Here is a 20,259-nt window from a genome sequence, read left to right on the forward strand (position 1 = left end):
ATTTTTATTTTATATATACCTCCGGGTGGTGGCAGCAAATAAGGGACCGGGGAAAATTCGTTAACGGACGACTAGAAATAATACAATATAATAATTACCATTCGACCTTTGATAAAATTATTACCTAAATCACAAAACTAAATTTTTATTATAAATAAATAAAATACGTATTAACTATATACATATTACAATTTTTTTAAAAAATTGTTAAAAAAAAAAAAACTGTGTGTGACAGGAGCATCGCGGTCGTCAGTAGAACTAAATATTATACAGTACCTAACAACGACTATAATATTATAATAATATAGTATATTATTAATTATTATACAGCAGGAACGTCATGTACAATTTTAATTTTGCAAATAGTATTTCAGAATACTCTAGTAAAATATTGTATAAATAATAAAATGCATCTTCTATTGAGGCGTTGATATTATATATTAAAATAAATTGAATGCAGTTTTAAGAGGGAGATACCTATATATGTACATACATGTTATAGAATATTATTAAATGAAAAATGATAATATAGGTATATCACATATTATTTTTATTGGACGCGTTATACATGTATATAGGTACGTTATATATTTATGCACCCGCTGTGTTGCATTTATGCATAATATTTTTCTAACGGCAATCGTCTCGCGGTGATTCGTGTCGCAAATCAAAATCTCATTATTCCTCGGTGAATTATAATAATATAATATTGGATGTTCTTTGTGCACCCGGTGCGTATACTATATATATAGGTACACGTTCAACGATCGGCGGGTTATTCGCCGCAGTTATATAGGTGTGCGCGTTTTATTGTTTTTCAATAATGCACCCAAAACTATAGAATATCGAAATTAAAATAATCAGAGGTCGTGTATCGTTTAAAACGTTTTTTTCAATTAAAAAATACGATGGCTTAAACACGATGATAACTGACGATATATTTTTACCTACTTTGTTTCTTGTGTGCTGTTTGTACCTATAATAAGCATTTTTAGTTACTCGAGTGTTGCAGATAAACTAATAATTATTATTTATTAAACCTACATATAATATCATGGTCGTTTAAACAGATGCTGCGATACGTTTCTGTTTAAACAAGAAATAAGTACTGTATCAGAGATGGGTGATGTAATCTAATATGTAAACATAATAAAATTCATGTTCGTATCATCGGTTTGTTCACGGAAAACGATACCGACAGAATAGAATAGATAATAATACCTATATATAATGTTTGCGAGCAAAAATGATATTATAGTTTAATAAAAATGTATTACCTATCCCTCCATTTGACAGACTCACACACATCATACGTGCATATGTAATACAAATTATTTATTTTTATTGTACGTTGCAGTATTGAATAAGCAATTTGTTGTTGTTCTATAAAATATATTATGACACACTGACTGTTGTGGGTTCTTTACTGACGAGGGGAACACTATATCGAATCTGTATAACGCATACTATTGTATAATATTATTTAATATGTACGTCGCATTAATTAATTGCTACTATAGCTGCTTTAATTCCCACCGCGGAAAATCATATGTTGTATGGTTATTACCGCGAGCTGTGTAAGTACACGATGTCGGGGGATGCTGACGACAGCCGGAAATTAAACGCGACAACGCGATAATGTTCGAGCGATGATCCCAATAATTCTATATTATCTCATACATATATTGATATATACGATGACAGCAACGAAATCTGCAACGGGTTAGTATGTTGTAAAAAGTAAAAACCTATTTTGGTGTTTTTCGTGACTATATTTTGTATATTATATAGGTATATATGTAATCGTATATAACCTGCAGTCCTCTGACCACAGCTGTTATACCTACCTATAATATTTTATAGGTACCTAAAGTCCTAAAATAATATTGTAAGTATTTTATTTTACGTAAAACGCCGCATAAAAGTTAACAAATCTACACAAATGCCAACGTTATACCGCAACGCTTGATGTAACCTGCATTACCTATGTATATATAAAATTGAAATTCGTCAGCGCACCCGACAATAAGTTATAAGAAACCGTAGTCAGTTTCTGTAGTAACTAAGCGAAAGTTAAAATCGATATGTATAGTAATATTATAAATCGTTATAAGGTATTGCTATTAAACCGTTTTCGCGGTATTCCGTGCATTATAATGTACCTATATAGACATGTGTACGCGGTTACAACTTATAAAGTTATAACCCTTTATATCACTGCAGAACCTATGTACCCATATCAAACGATTTAAAATATTCAAAGACTCCTGTACCGTGGCGTGCGTATATATAAAAGGTGGTTAATATATTATTATAATTGATAGTATCTGTAAATGCAGTTTTATCTAAAATCGAATTTGGATAACGAGAGAAGATTCTGAACATGATGTATACCAGGTGACAGCTGTGTAGGTACCTACACATAAGTACCCCCCCGAATCGACTAGCCGCAGACGCTTCGAGAGGTAATATTCGCTGTAGCCTATACGCAGACAATAACGTTCATTCCGGACTCGCGTACACTATACTATTGTGCCTGCAGTATAATATATAATATATGGGAAACGGAAGCAAAACGCAGAATTTCACCGTTATCAAACGCGTCCGCGGACATCTGCAGAATACCGCATGCGTAAACGCTCGTGTGCTCGGCACTTACGACCTGTGATAATATATTGTAAATAATCTCTCGCCCGTCGTCCGCACACGGCCTAAATAATAGGGGCACACACGTTATAATATCGTCTAAAATATATTACTATATTATTATCATTACGATGTATAATCTTCGTGTTCCTTACCCGCGTCGTCGTCGTTTCTCTCCGCTCTGACGATACGCACCGTCGACGCGAAATGTACTCGGGCTCGCGGCGGCCAAAAAATAAAAAAAAAAAACGCCGCCGGCTGGAAAAACCGATGAAAGCGAATTAAGCGGCGTGCGCGAGCCGTGTGTGTGTGTGTGCGTGCGACCGAGCTCGACGGGCGGGAAAGGCAACGCGCTCTCTCCCCGCCCGTCCGTACGTCTTTCCCCGTCCCCGACCGTCAGCCGGCAGAGGCGTTGCTAATTTCCAGTGTTGTTGCGCGCGCGCCGGCCGAGCATTCCGACGGGGAGGGCGGCCTCGGGCCCGGCTATTGGTTAACGGTACCGGCAAACCGTCGTCGGATGAGAGTAAATAATAATAATAATAATAAAAAAAAAAAAAACCGCGCTGGAGAGATTAGGTTTGTCCGGTGGTCTGCCTGCATACAACAATAATATAATACCTCCACACTCTGCAGCAGCACTATATATGTACCTTCCTTTTTCCACAGCTGCTGCTGCTGCAACGAAACGCGACGGTTGTATACACATATTTTATAACATTAATATTATAATAAAATTTGAGAGAGATCGGTGGAGGCGATCTCTCTTTTGAGCTCTACATATACGTGACCGACCGCGCGCTACAGATGTCGCGATCTATTATTATATTATCATATAATATCGAGAGGTCGAGATTTGTATATATATAGGTATACGCATAATATGTATAGTTGATTTACCTATTACACAGATGACCCGATCGGATTTCCGCATGCTGTACACACGCATAGAGATAATTAAATATATTATAATAAATATTTGGGTCACATTATCATGTAATGCATATACAGAGTATATAAACGTCGAAGAAACCGTCAAAGCGTAGTTGTATACGAACAGGGTTTCTTCCCGGAAAAAGCTGCACTGCGTTTGTTCGTAACCGAGGTATACGCTGCATATACGTTATTCTATACTATTATTACGCCGTGTACGTTATTATAATATAATAATTATTAATATACCGTGTACCGAGAACATAATTTAAATATAAAATTTAAAAGTGCGTATAACAAGACGTCGTCGTCGTCGTCGTCGTCGTGCTCGAAAACCGTTATAATAATAATAGTACCTATACGTGTGACAAACGGATGGATCGTCATCATCGTCGTCGACGTGGTCGTTCCGGTCTCGGATAATAATACAACATTTTTTTTTAAAAAACCGTTCGTATTTTTGCATCGACACTGTTTTTCGGTCAACTCTTTACTGTCATTTTTCCTAGGTGTGTCAGGGTCGAACACGACACAACGCGCGTTTTTCGCAACAGCACATATAATATATCTAATACCTATACGTATTATATTACATACGTATAATATAGGTATGTAGGTTCGAACGCACGGTGAAAATCCAATCAATATATCTACGAAATGATACGGTGCACAGTAATATTATTTGAAGTAATATATAAGTCATTACGCACTACAATAATAACGATATACGCGTATGTATATTATTATTCATTGTTCGTTCAGCGCCGGGGCGACCGCGAATAATTCGGCGTTTTCGGAGTGAACGGAAACGGACGATAGCGATCTACGTATACAATAATATATTAATATAACGCATTACATATGACACCGATATTATAGTAAATTGTACTTAGAATATATATATTATATAACAATATTTAACGTATATATATATAACACCATTACGCTGCAATACAAGGCGCACAGTTATATATATACGCGTTCTATAATAATATATGTTGTGCGCGTCGGAATATGATTTAGCGAGCGCGAAAAGGAATTTTAAGCCGGATACGAGCCGTCGAACCCCATTATATACGTTTTGCTATAACCGCTGTGACATATATCGACTATATATATTATATTGACGAGTGGTGCAGTGTTATATATTATAAGGAACACGAATCGTCAAGACGAAGCCGAGGTACCTGCGTGGCGAGTTTGGAAGCCGCTGCTATAGAAATTCGGACGAAGACGACGATGCGTATTATTATTCGCTACAACAGTCGTTTTGAATTTCAAACGAAACCCGTTTTCGCGAGAACAAAATGCACGCATTCATATAATATATATATATTATATATAATGCCATTGTTATCCGCCCCGGCTTTTCGATCCGTTTCGCAGAACACACCCGTCAAACGATGACGGGTAGGTCGCGTCGCACGTCTGTACATATACGGAAAATATATAAAAATACGAAGAGCTAGCGGCTATACAAGTGTGTGAGAGCTGTATACCCTGCTCACGGTGTTGTTCTTCTCTATAATACATCATATACAATAGCGAGAAATACGGAAATTCACGTGTAGACGTCTACAATAATAATGCATGAGAAAATATATAAGACATGACAATATCAATGCGAACATTTTTGCAGACGTTTGAAAAATCGCGAGAAACATAACGACTCGAAAAAAATAACCCCGTCCGTCGTTTCGTCGAAAGCGCGCGGGGCTCGAGTCATAATATAAGTTTAAACGATATACAATGATGATGGTAAGGTACATGTGTTTTCTCTGCAGCAGAATCCAAACGCATAGGTGCATTTAATGCGACGCTCGTAATAACGAAAGACGACACGCCGAATTAAAAAATATTATATAGATTAGTAAACAAAATAATAATAATACACGACTGCAGACGGTATCCGAACTCGCGGAGAAGAAAGAGCGCTGCACCACAATCGAAATAACAAAATGTATAACGACCGGGGAAAAGTTTTTCGAGAATCATCGAGGCCGACGTCGAAATCGAAAACATAATGATCGACGATCGATTTCAAATTTCTTTGTTGCGCGTGATTAGTATTGTCCCGTACAAGATTTACGCACAGTCCGTCTCATACGCACGCATGTAGATAGATAGATAGACGTCCATCCGATGAAACGGCTCCACAACGAATTATTCGGCTGTCGTGCGCGTTCCGACGTAACATAACACTTCATATACACGTCATATACTGCACTGCGTAGTTATTAATATTTTATTACCGTGTAGGTAAGACAAGCGCGGAGGAAGAAAATATGAAAATTGAAAGAGTTCAGTATATATAGAAAAAACTGGCTCGGTCGCGCGTTATATAGGTACAAAGTATATATTACCTATATATATATATAGAGAGTATCATTTCGTAGATATTCGATTATTTTTTCACTGGCTGTTTTGAAATCCAAACGGTCGTTACTGCCACGCTGACGGTGAAACGAACACGGACTATATAGACGCACGATTTACACAACCCGCGAGCGATTGTGATATCGCGGTTTTTAAAACGTTACTGCACAGTAACGAGTCGCGGATATATGTATGTTTTTTATTTATGTACGTAAAAACGTCGACGTGAATAACACTTGATTACGAAAAAATCGATTAGTCGAGCCGTCGTGTTTAAAAAATGAACTGTGAGGGGGGGGGGCACTAAGACCGTTACCGTCGCGAAAAAATCGTATAAAACGAAAACACGACATTATATTATTACGCGATCAAAACCGGATTCGACACTGTAAGTTTCTCCGTTGCACTCGCGAGACGATAAAAATTATTGTATTGTATAATAATACGCAGCGTGCAGCAGAATAATACAAGCTGCACATCTGTACAATCACTGCAGTAGGTGTAACAATATACATTTTTTTCGATTTAAAATAAAACATTACGCGGTGTTTAAATTAATAATAATGATCGACGGCAAATGATTTGCGATCAAAACCTACCTATTATAAATATAATATAATATTATAATTAGATATAGGTAGGTAAATCGGTAATAATTAGAATTATTGAGAAAAATAAAACCGAAATCTGTGAGACGATTAATATTATATTTTGTTAGATGAAAGCGCGTAGTAACGTTTTACGACGAATTAGTGTACGGCGGCGTTTTTCGTTTTGCGCAACGTCGTACAAATCTTAAAAAACCATGCTCAGCATCTTCAACTATATTACTATTAATATTTCCACTGGCAAACACGAAGACTCCTTAACCTATATACGAAATATTTATATTATCAATAATCATATGTAAGGTATAACAATAACATAATATACCTATGCGTCTTTATGATTTACCCGAAAATACACACTGCGATAATAATAATAATAATACTAATAGTAATAATAATAATTATATTAATAATAAATAATGATAATTTATAATAGAAAGAATATTATATAATTTTCATTATCGGACCAAAAAACCATACAATTTTTTAGTCAATTTCACTACGATTTTTACGGTCATTATTAATTTAATTTCATGAAATATTAAAATATTTCATTTGCACTCAATTTAATGTCATTAAATTTTCGGACTTAATTGTCACCTGTGTAGTTTCGTCGGCTAAAATACTAATAATTAACATGGAGGCGCATATTATTTGTATCAAATCGTACAAAAAAAAAAAAAAATTAAAACTCGGACTTCAATAATACATTATCAATATATATTACTAATAAATAATACAGACCAAACGCTATATCAGACTTGGTACAGAAATTTAAGTCTAAAGACAACAGAACAAGTACAACATTACTTATTTTTGTTATATTATTACAATTTTATATACAAATTTTTTCAAATTGTTTTATAGTAAATTATTTACAAAATGTAAAAATAATAATAATAATTGTAATAATTATAATAGTAATAATAATATAATAATAATGATGATAATAATAATAATAATATCCATAATAATAATAATAATAATAATAAAAAGATAATAATATATTAATAAAAAAAGTTGATGAAAAAAAAAATTGATTCGGGCTTACAATTAATATAATATGATCTTTTTTTTTTTGAGCTGTAAACCTTAAAAACACTACAGAAAATAATACAATAATAATAATATTATCATAGCACTGCATCCGTGTCGGATTCAATGTTATCGAATTCGCATGCACAACGGGAAAACAATAGGTTCTCCAGCCGGCACGGTCGTAGGTCTAAATTTATAGTATTATATTTATAGGTGTTTTCATCAACAACGAAAAAATTATAATAATAATAGTAATAATAATAATAATCATAATCATAAAAATAATCATAAAAATAACGCGAAATGTGTTCGGGTCACTGTAATTTGTATAATTAACTTAAAATAATATATTTAAGATGAAATAATAACTTCTAATAGCTTGTTGCATATTTTTTAAAAATGTATTTTATCGTTTTGGAGAAATTATCAGTTGTTATCTTTTTATATATATAATATTTTATATATTGTTCCTTAAAAATATATACCCTATTTAATATTCATTTTTCATCTCCAGAATCACTTAATCACGATACAACAATATTTACATATATATAGTTTTATACAAATTATTATTATTTTATTCGATTTTGTATTTGTTTTTATGATATTCATATATCATAATTACGCATTTAAATATATATTTAAAAATATTAATTAAAATTGGGAAACAATGGCACAAAAACAACTCGGTTCGTCGTAAATGGCAAGAAACATATTATTATGTAATTGGGGTTCATCGGTGTGTATAGAAGGAAAAATTTAAATATACACATTAAAATATTTAAAAAAAAAATCACACACACATACGGTTGTTATATTTAGTCAGGGATTGTTGATCAGGAAATCAAAAAGAGAGGAAACGTCACGACTCACAGCCAAAGAGTATAATGTATGAACGAATGACATTCAAGTAAAAATAATCATAAAACACACTAAATTATTGTGAACATAATAGAAACACTACTATTGAAAAAAATAATATAAACATCGGCATTATACACGCCGTGGACGCGATAATATTATCAAAAAAAAAAAAAAAAAAATCACAAATAAACCGCAAGACCGCGTTATAATATTAAGATGGAGTTCGATCGATCGCACGTCATAATTTTGCGTCAGGTATTACCACAGGTATTGTTAGGTTATTTTGTGTGTTTGTTTTGAATTTTTTTTTCTTTTTCCGTTCTCTGCGCCCAATTACGAGATATCAGCCCGCGCGAGTGAATGATCGCAACGAGCATAATATCGCACAATTGACTGTACCGTGGACTTAAAGTATATCGTTATCCTATTACGAGAATGACGATATACTTAACGTTTACGCGTTCAGTGCGGGAACATAAAAAGTAAAAAAAAGAAAAAACCAACGGGTAAGACGGAATCATAATAATGTTATATAAATCGGAAAAACAGAAAAACAAAAATTAATAATAACAATTTCGGCTCGTGACAGGCGATTTTGGAGAGAACCACCGAGGACGTGCAGGTCGCAGTGCGGCGAGTACTTTTAAAAAGCGTACATCAATACCTGAGCATATCGACAATAATATCGGATTAAAAACAACGTTATAATATTACTACAGCAACTGACACATTATATGTATATATTTTTATAATGTGGTAAAAGCGATTTTAGTACGGCGGGAGAGGCGCGTCGCGTAAAATCGCTAGTACCGCGTTAATGTCGTATATAAATATAATATCATGTGTGCAGTATTATATGGGTACGTGATAAAATAACCGTGTACGGAGTTTGAAGCGAACATTATCGTCGATAAGCGCTGCGGAGATAACCGAAAATCGTCGACAATTTAAAAACTATATATACCTAATAACAACAGTAATGGTAAAAATAGAGGGAAACGGAAAAAATTCGAAACGCGTGCACGGTTTATTGGATATTCTCCTAGGCGGCGGAGAGTCGTCATCTAACGTATATAATATTATGATGTGCTCTATCGAAACTATTAATGTTGTCATTATTGTAAGGGGGTTACGGTGGTTTTTATTATCGACAATACTATGCACGGCGGGTAGTACAGCTGTACTCGTTTAAACGGTGTGTAGGGAAAAATTCACGGTCGCGGCGGCCGTCGTCGCACAGATAAAATAGGTATGGGTTTAAGTATTGTCGCCGTACGGTTAACGGAAATCTTGGCGATAATATTGGGAACACTTGCAATGCACGTAATATATGATATATAGAGGCGTCTCGATGGACGAGCGGGAGACCTGCTGATCCGGTCGGGAATTACTGCTGCAATAATTTTATCGGAAACGAAAATAACACGAAACGGACGATCGTAACGCACGCACGAGAAAGCGATCGCTGATTATTGAACTCACTACAGAAAACGCGACAAGTTTATTTTTAGCGTCTCGATCACATTTCAGCAGTAGTAATAATACACGCGAAATGTGATGGAGAAGCGAAAAACAAATTCGATGCCGACGATACGGCCGTAGCGTGAATTCGCAGCGTGTCTTTTGTCTTGGGAAATGTCGTCGAAAACGATAATGCCCGGTGAACAGGTGATACTACACGACGATACCCATCACTTATACGGGTTAACAATCGCGTTCGGCGGCGACCGTGTTTGACATCAAATCGAAGCGGTTTAAGGCGGTTTGTTTTGTGCGTGCGTGCAAGACACACCTTCCACGCCCCGTCTAACGATCTTGTTTGAAAATCGGGGAAAAAAACGACGGAAAAAAATATAATAAAACACATCACTAATTGAATACAATATATTACACGTATATAATATATAATATACACACACACTCATTATGCGTCTCTCTCTCCCCGGGCGTCGGCTGTGGCGGCGTCGACCTGCAGAGGAAAGGGAGACGGGTAACCAGTTTTTTATTCCTCTTATTATGGTGTTTTATTTATTTATTTTTTTTATTTCGTTTGTTTTACTGGATTACGCGCTTAATGGTGTGCGTGCGTGTGTGTTTTGACCGTCGATGATATTATCGTACTATAATCTTACAATATTAATGTCGACAAGTGGCATGGGTGGTAAGCTAATATACAATGTATGAACTATATTGACTGGTGCAGTCCAAGGTGGGTTTTTTGTTTTCGGAAATTTATTATTGTTGGTGTGCGATCGGTTCATGAAATTCAATGTACGGCAATGTCGTGATGAGAATAAGGATGATGGTCGACGGTTAGGACGGATTTCGATTTGCAGAAGAGGCGAACGTCTTTTTCGATTTGCAAATTGTCGGGTGTTTGGGCGTGTGTGTGCGTTTTTTATTCTACAATTTTATTTTCGATTTTAATTTTATGGCACAATCTCTGACGGCTCCGCGCCGTAGACTCGACCGAAACACTTAACAACGTATATAGATATTATTATTGTTCATTTGCGCGCATTTTTCACACAAGTATGTGTATTATTATAGTAATGTATATTATACTTAATGTAAAATATTAATTGTTAAAGGCGTGCGCGCGACTGGGGAAAGGTTCGGGGGTAGTTTAATTTAATCTCTTTTTTTCGTTAAGCAAAAAAATACACTTTTATGTACAAAGCAAATGTATAGATACATAAAAGAGTCGTTTTTTGTGCGTTCGAATTAAAACTGTACCCGCGACGATTAATGGATAGGAGGAATCACGCCTAATATTATAGTATCGCAATACATATTATAATATGATATTGAATTATGCACGTCGATTTTCGACATGTAGTCGCACATAAAAATAATAATAGATTAATATTATCAATTATTACACGGGAGAATAGACGAAAATGTTATTCGTGTTTAACATGATTTTTTTACGTTTAACGGAAAAAGGACGTGTTTATTTCGTTACAAATTTTGTGAACATTATATTTTTTATAATAAGCAAATGGTTTACGCGGCCGACACGCGGTTAATGTTTTTCAAAAACAAATTTGAAAAATAATCAAAATTATAAATAATAATAATAAAAAAAAAAAAAAATATATAATGAAACAGGAAAAAACAATAATCGTCATCATAGAAATGTCTACTACTCGCGGCTCGTGCAAGTATAAAACGTAAAACGTTTAGTTAATCGTTATAATAATATGACAATGTTATTAAAAAAAAAAATATATCCCAACGGCGAGCAAAGATCACGGGACAAGACCGAATCGTTTGCCCGCCGTTCGCGCCGTTCTAATGTATATTATATAATAAGTTTTAGTAATTTTTTTTAAATTTTTTTTTTTTGTTTTTTTTTAAGTATGGCTTACATGACACGCGTAGTGCGCGGCGCTGTCCTTTGGTGGCGCTCGCGGACGTTGAGATGAGAACGGTGTCGACGGCGATGAGGAGGAAGTTGCGGCGGCGACGGCTGCGACTTGTCGGTCGTCTGGCTGGCTGGCCGGCAGGCAGACAGGCTGGCGGACCGAAGTCGTTTACATGTGATGGCCCAAGTGGCCCATCTGGAGATCGGGCGACATGGAGTGTGGGTGAGTCTGCTGCACGAGGTTCTGCTGCTGGCCGTGCGACAGATACGGGTGGCCGTGCACGCCGGGCTGTTGGTGTCCCTGGGCGGCGGCGGACAGCCGGGACTCGAGCGGCATGTACATGCGGAGCAGATCGTTGCCGCCCAGCTGCTGCTGTTGCTGCTGCTGCTGCTGCTGCTGTTGCTGGTGCAACTGCTGTTGCTGGCACAGCCTGGGGCTGGGCGAGTGTCCGCCCGACTGGACGGGCGGCGAGATCCTCTCGGACTTGATGCTGTCCGGGCTGTGCGACGTGGACGGCGGCCCCTGCTGGTACTGGTTCATGTCCGAGTACAGGTTGTAGCTGCCGTTCAAGTAGTGCATGGACGCGGCCGCGGCCGCGTTGTTGTTCATCTGCGGCATGTCGTACCGGTAACTGGCGGCGGCGGCCTGCGACGCGGCGGCCATGTGCGACGCGTACGGCGACGGCTGTTGCGCGTACGGGTTCGGGTCGTGGTGCATGCCGAACCCGCCGTTGGGCATGTAACCGTTCATCTGGTGGTACAGCTCCCGGCTGTTGCTGACCATCTGCTGCTGGACCGCGGCCGACGCCTGCGAGACGGCGTTCCGGCCGCCCACCGAGTTGTCGCACGGCTGTCCGCCGGCACCGCCGAGGGACAACGGTCCGCCGCCGCCGGGCAGCGGATACTTTTCCTTCTTCATCAGTGTCTTTGTCTTGCGCCTGGGCCGGTACTTGTAGTCCGGATGTTCCTTCATGTGCACGGCCCGCAACCGCTTGGCCTCGTCGATGAACGGCCGTTTCTCCGTCTCGGTCAGCATCTTCCACTCGCTGCCCAGCCGCTTGCTGATCTCCGAGTTGTGCATCTTCGGGTTTTCCTGGGCCATCTTGCGGCGCTGTCCCCGGGACCACACCATGAACGCGTTCATCGGCCGCTTGACGCGGTCCACGTTCTGGTTCTTGTTGGCCGACGACGAGTTGTTGTTGTTGGGCGACGGCAACTGCAGCTGGCCGCCGACTACGTGTCCGCTCACCTGATGATGGTGGTGCGCCGCGGCTTGCTGCATGTGTTGATGGTGCTGTTGCTGCTGTTGTTGCTGCTGTTGCTGCTGTTGCTGTTGCTGCTGCTGCTGCTGCTGCTGTTGGTGCAGCGCGGACTGTTGCTGTTGCTGTTGCGACGGCGGCGGCGACGAGAGCGGCTGCTGTCCGCCGCCCTGCGGCCCGCCCAGCACGACGCCCGCGGAACCGATGCCGGCCAACATGCCCATCTGGTTCAGGTTGCCGTACGTGTGGCCCATGTGCGCGGACGCGTGGTGCACTCCGCCAGCCAACAGGCCGGAACAGTTTTTTATTTCGGCGTCCATTAGCATTTTATTAATCGCTGCTGTTGCGTTAGTCGTTTGCGGTCGACGGCGCGACTGCGGGTACTGCGAGTTATCGTCAATTATCGACGGGTATTTACCGTGAGCGGTGAAGATCGCGGGCGACGAGCTCGCGTGACGGTGTTATCCGCCCGCGGGACCGGTGGTGGTGCGGCAGCGGCGGCGGTGTCGGAGCGATGTCGGCAGCTGCGCGACCTGGTCAGATCAGCGGTGTCATCCGCGCGAGAACAGCACACGGAAAAAACCACGAAAATCCTTTTGGAAAAAAAAAAAAAACCGAAAACGGAAAAAAAATTAAAACGCGAATAATTTATATTTTATTATCGTTATTATAATATTATACGACGAACGCAGGTAAAACGTGAAAAAAAAAAAAAATAAATAACACTACAGCGACGACGACGACGACGAACACGCGATCAACGCACGGACAAACGGTGTCATGTGTGTGGCGCGGCGAAAAACACTCGGCCGTGAGGAAACACACGCGCGCGAGACTTGACAAAAACAGAGACACCGCGATGGCGCGCGTGTTGTACGTGCGGGACGAACGTTGGACGTGTACGACTGCCGTTGTGCGACTACGCGGACGGCCGATCGTGAATAGCGCGGCGCGCCGTGTACGCTCTCGGTGCGGCGGCGGCGGCGGCGGCGGAGGGGTTGCTCTCTCCCCGCCACGCCGCGCGCGCAGGTACGTATCGATTGTCGTACCGCCTCCCCGGCCAATCGGGTGCCGCGACGTCACGGCCACTGGGCGGCCGCCGCCGGGTGAACCATATTTTTACTCGACCGCCGCGCACGCCTAACCTTCTTTCCGCCCGACGCGTACCCCCCGCCCCCGCCGCCGCCGTGCCGGAGCACCGTACCGCACCGCCCCGCGCAGCGTGTTACCGCTTTGCACGTCCGAGCCCCTCGCCGCCCCGCCCGACGATCGGTCTTCCGTGCGCGCGAGGCACTGCGGCCGCGGAGTCGGGGGGGGGGGGGGTAAAAACCGAAATTTCGACGGCGGACGAAAAACGACGCCGCGGCGGTCCCCTGCCCCGCCGCGGTCTCGTGTCGGCCGGAAATTTTTACGCCTCTGGAAACGGGAAAAAATTTGCCAACAAAAGCCGCAAACGCCGCAACTCTCCGCCGCGTCTGCACCGCGACCTTTGTATATAATATATAAGTGTAGGTGTAGGTAATATCGCGCACGCTGCACTGTATAATAACCCGCGGGCCCCTTCGAACGAGTCACACGTCGTTGTCGTCGTCGTCGTTTGCACACTTTATATTATATTATTATTTTTTATTTTTCACGTCATTTTTTTTAAAAAAAATCCGCTAATTCGCGTTTACGAATGTAGGTACTCTAGGTACCTATAATTCGACGTGCGGCGATTATACCCATCATATTTACGAGCCAGACGATCGCGCGCTCGTTATATGACATTATTATTAGGTACTGTGAATTATCGCGTAAACATTACACTGTAATATATATATATATATATATTATGTATATAATACAGGCGCATTATAATATAATAACGCGCGATACGAAAAAAAAAGGGTCTCCTCTATAGTCCTCTTTATTATACACATATATATATAATATATGCGCTATTTGTAACGCATTTATGTATATATATAGCGCAAGGTCATAGGTCAACAAAGTCTATACACGCTAGTGTGTTGCCGGAAAAGTATATGCACACGTTATATAAGCGTAATAGATATGTATATTATATTGTATACATACATCAACAGATCACACACACAATGACTATATACAGATATTATATGTATACGTTTACAATAATACGCATATTGTGCTTGTACACACGACCGTCGTAAACCTGCAGTGGCGAGTGCATTATCTACACCGCAGAACGTGTGTATAATATACACCTATGGGTACACGCTGTTGTATATATAGTGCACACACAGTATGTAACGGGTAAACCTTTTATACTTCTATATAACTGTCCGTAATAATATATACCATATAAATTATAAGAACATAATATATATGAATGCAGAATTTCTGCAGTGCGACGGGACTGCAAAACTCATAGGTTAGGCCAGCCTTCTTGCAGTTCAAAAAGTGCAAATATTTCTGGAAATCTTAACGACCTCCCCTCCCCTCATAAAACTATTATTATTACAATTATGTAGGTATAGGTAATTGTATTGTCTATGTATATTATGCGCTGCATTTATAGTAGCAGTATAGGTAGGTACATACCTAAGTAACAAAATAAAAATATCAAAAAAATTACAAATTGTCAGGTTAGGTAAGAAGCTTAGAGGGTGATGCCACTGCTCATACCCTGCACGCCCACTGGCTACGCCTATGATCAAACTGTATGATGGGTTTGTTTATATGGGTATAATTATAATTTATAGTATATATATATATATAACTATGATACCTAATTATGATTAAATACGCATGTTAATACGATGTGCATATAATAAAAACCTCGATGTACATTGTACTCCAATTATAAATATTATATAATAATATATACCTACGACGGAAATGATGTTCTATGATACGCGAGGTTGTGTCTATCTATAGATAATATATTGCTGTGACCACGTTTTGCAAAATACAATTTGTGACGAGTTTACGATTTAGTATACACTTATATACCTACAATGTGGTATTTTATAATTTTTAAAGATACATAATATGCTGTTGTCTAGTGTATGTATAATATATAATAAAAAGTATGATATGTATTCCCATTTCCCATATAAGTATTAATCATAATATAGTTTTATGCTGGTATAGGTACATAAGGTAGATATAATAATAAAGTATACTATTTAATTTTTTACATTAAAAATATAACCAGAAAACATCACGGAGTTAAAGATTATTATGTCTTTTAAAAAAAAATTTTATATTATTAATATATAGTTGTTACAAGTATAGTATTTAGTTTCTATGTGTAGGTACCTATATATAATACTATATGTGTAACAAGCGTTAAGTTATATGCTATAAATTTTTTTATTTATTAATTAAATCAATTTTATAATATAAATAAAAAATGTAGTAGGTACCTATACGACATTGCATATGTATTGATTCAAACAAATACAGAAGTATACAATATACTATATATACCAGCTAATATATTAATATGTCATCGATTAAATCGTGTTTAGAAATATATAACATAATAACACCGCACTGAGCTGTTAATAAGTATATTGTTACCAATAGATTTATTGGTTAGATATCGCGTGTAGTAAATATTTGTAAATCAGTAGTATATATAAATTAAAATGTATTCATGTTTGATAACATGTGTGTCTGTATAGGCGGATCGATGTTGACTTCACTATACCTACAATAATAAATAGTGGTATAGTGTAAAATATAATAATAAACAATCATATGTACATAAAATGTCTTTTTGTTGGATATATATTATATTATATAATGCCTAATTTCCTCAGTGTAGCTGGTGAAAAACATCAAATGAATATAATATTATCCGGTGAAATAAAAAACAACCATTTTATTTTTTAACAGTGGAGTAGACCGTATTTTGTATTTCATATATTTTTTTTTTTTTTTAGTAAACTGCGGGTAACACATGTATAATATATAAAGGCCATATCTAAATTCTAAATAAGTAATTACAATCATACATTTTTTATTTGACGTAAATTGTACATTTCCAAGTAGTATATATAGGGTCAGAAAAAAAAAAATTAAATTAAATAAAGATATACTGGTGGATGTATATTACGCGCCGTCGAGTCCGCCCGAGGTTTAAGCCGTACAAATAACGCTTTTGTGCTTCACAATAGAATGACCCATTAAAAAAAAAATATATATATATATACGTGTGCGTATATATATAATATTTCCCCAACTTTTACCGTTTAAAGCACACAATTTATTGTTAAAAATAAAAAAAAAAACATAAATCCTAATGGAACATCTTAATAAAACACAGCTGGACGACCCAAATGTTGTTGGAAGTGGAGGTAAACAAACATTAAAAATAGCGGACATTTTTCGCACGTATTATTGCCGGATAAGTTGGTGTTTAGTATAGGTCAGAGTAACGGATATCGACGTACTAAATTTAAAAAAGTCATTTATACTAAGTACAGTGTATCTATAATTTTTGAGTGCACTAGGATATTTTAGAAAAAAAAAATTAACATATGTATATTTATGTATACACGATATATTGCAGTAATTATGGTAAAAAAAATTATAGTTGACATTCTGAGCTCGTTAGAAATATGGTGTCTAAAACTATATATTATCAAGCATAACGTAGGCATATACACAAATAGGTATTATAATTAAATATTATCTAAACTGCAGTTAAATTCGTCGTTTAAAAACAACAATATAATTGTATATAATATACAGTATTCATATAAATATTATATGTATTGTGTATAATATAATATATCGTTTGTATTTTTTTCTATTTATACCCTACACATGCCATCGACACTATATAAATCTATAAATATCATGCATTTTTTATATTTTTTTCATTATTATACTATGTGCTTATGTATATACAATAGGTACAAAGTGATTCTTTTAATAAACGACATTTATTATTTCAAAATATACCTATAGTATATTATAATGTTTTTAAAAATATTTTTTTAAATAATTTCCAAACCAAATAAAACGATATTTTTTATCGTTACAGTTTTCTGCTTCGAATTATGAAATTAAAAATGTTCATGTTGTCATTCGAAAATGTAAACAACTTTATAACAGTATTATTAAGATAAAAAAATAAATAAAAATGTTTTATTTTGACTGAAAATTATGTACCTAAAAAAAAATATTTTTAAAAACTTTAATAGATTTTGAAATAATAAGACTTTGATAAAAAAAATCACCCTTTTACCCTGCATTAGACTGGAAACGGTTGGTATATATACCCTCTCGTTATATATATACTCGTATCAAGACGTTGAAAGTGTTTTTCCTCGAATAAATCAAAGGGATCATTAAGAGTTGCAAGACGCTGCAGTATCTTTATCTATATATATATAATATATATATTTATAGTAAAACATAAAACTTATTTCCACTGATTACTATTATTATGATTATACGTCGTAAAGCATCATCTGCTTTACATATACACGTGCGTTGCACAATCGCGAGTGTGTGCACACACACGCACACAGTAATACAGTATACACACATAATATACATATACTCGGTATATTTTATCGTGTCAGTTCACAAAGTCACATTCGGTGTAATATATGTGTACATAAATATGTTATAGGTAAATTCTAATCTCGCGACGATTCAGACTAATTGCTGCGAAAATACGTATATATATAGGTACTAGTATAGATAATTTTTATTGAAAAGATATAGGACGTAAAAGGTATGTATTATTATAAATTATGTAGGTAAATACTAAATACGTTTTCGCAATTGAAGCGATTATGGTTGCCACGACCATCACAAAAGCACGACACGACGATTTTTAAAAAGTGATTTTTATTTCCACGGGAAATTTAGTAAAATTTTATGATTACTTCGAAAAATATATGTACTCCGCGGCACGATCGACCGTTAAATACTACTACGCTATACATATAGTATATATATATATAATATAGTGGTTTGTATATTATATATACACAGACGATCGTGACGTGTGCACCGCGGCAGTATATATACGCATGCGAACGTTTCGTTTTTTTTTCTCCTATCTTTAAAACCTTCTTAATGAGTGTTATTACGGCACGTTCACGAATCGCGATAACTATACATATATATACTGTGTATAGTGTATATACATGCAAACGGCGTCGGCACATAACCGGAGTAACCACTAACCGCGCGCCACCGTTGACTGTATAGCGTAGAATAATAATAATAATGATATATGTAAGTAATAATATATATAACGTGTGCTGAAAAAAGCGAGGAAACTATTAGCGCGAGTCGACGTCGTAACGAAGACGTAGTTTTTTGCACCAGCGACATATGAATATATATATATATACGTCATATATGTGTATGCTACACGCACACAAATTTAAACGCGGTATAATAATATGTAATATATAATTCGAGGAGACGAAACCGTAGGAATAATAATATAATATTATAATTGTAGGTTGGGCAAATGGAAATTATCGTGTTACAGCGGTACACGAGTATATACCTATAATAGATTTAACGCTGAGTATAATATATGTGTACACAGTAAGTAGGTATATTAGTCATTATATTATCTATATGCGGGAAAACGAACGGCGATGATTGAAATATCAACATAAATACATACCTTTTAAAACTAATTATTCATATTATACGCCGTAAATATTTAGCTTAAACTCTGTACGAGTTTAGAAAATGTATTACAGACGCGATAAATACATTTGAAAATAGCCGCAGACTCGCGGAGAGTTTACGATTTTTCGTTTCGTACAGGTGTGTATTCAGTCGAGCCCAGACCACAGCAGTGTGACTGCGTACTCTATTGACCTATTGTGTCGGCCGCGGATGCAGTTGTAATATATTATTTTTGTGACTTACTCGATTTCCGGTCCCTAATCGTCGTATTGACCACATATTATAAAAATACACGTATGCCCATAATATATGTATATGTACTACATGTATGTTATAAAACTATACTCGAGCGATGCGCGTGTGTTTTTGAGTCTTGTACGAACTGTCGTCGAACGATCGAGAGAAGTGTCGAGCGAGAAAGGGAATGAGAGAGAGAGAGAGAGAAAAAATAAACACTTGCAAAGTTCTCCGACGCGAAATATTAAATTTCTCTAGGGACCGAGCGCGCGAGTAGGCCCATCGAATCCGTCCC

General features: G+C 37.2%; 1 protein-coding gene across 1 annotated transcript; it reads right to left on the reverse strand.

Annotated features, from left to right (window-relative positions):
• Positions 1-7,258: 7,258 nt before the first annotated feature.
• On the reverse strand, positions 7,259-14,032 carry LOC114119386 (transcription factor Sox-2-like). Its single transcript, XM_027980914.2, has one exon. It carries the CDS (start codon positions 13,412-13,414, stop codon positions 11,999-12,001), a length of 1,416 nt encoding a protein of 471 aa, XP_027836715.2. The 5' UTR covers positions 13,415-14,032; the 3' UTR covers positions 7,259-11,998.
• Positions 14,033-20,259: the final 6,227 nt, after the last annotated feature.

This window comes from Aphis gossypii, chromosome X, assembly GCF_020184175.1.
Source record: "Aphis gossypii isolate Hap1 chromosome X, ASM2018417v2, whole genome shotgun sequence".
Taxonomy (NCBI): Eukaryota; Metazoa; Arthropoda; class Insecta; order Hemiptera; family Aphididae; genus Aphis; species Aphis gossypii.

Coding starts and splice junctions, on each gene's coding strand:
- LOC114119386 (XM_027980914.2), bottom strand. CDS start 13,414: ATGCTAATGGACGCCGAAATAAAAAACTGTTCCGGCCTGTTGGCTGGC.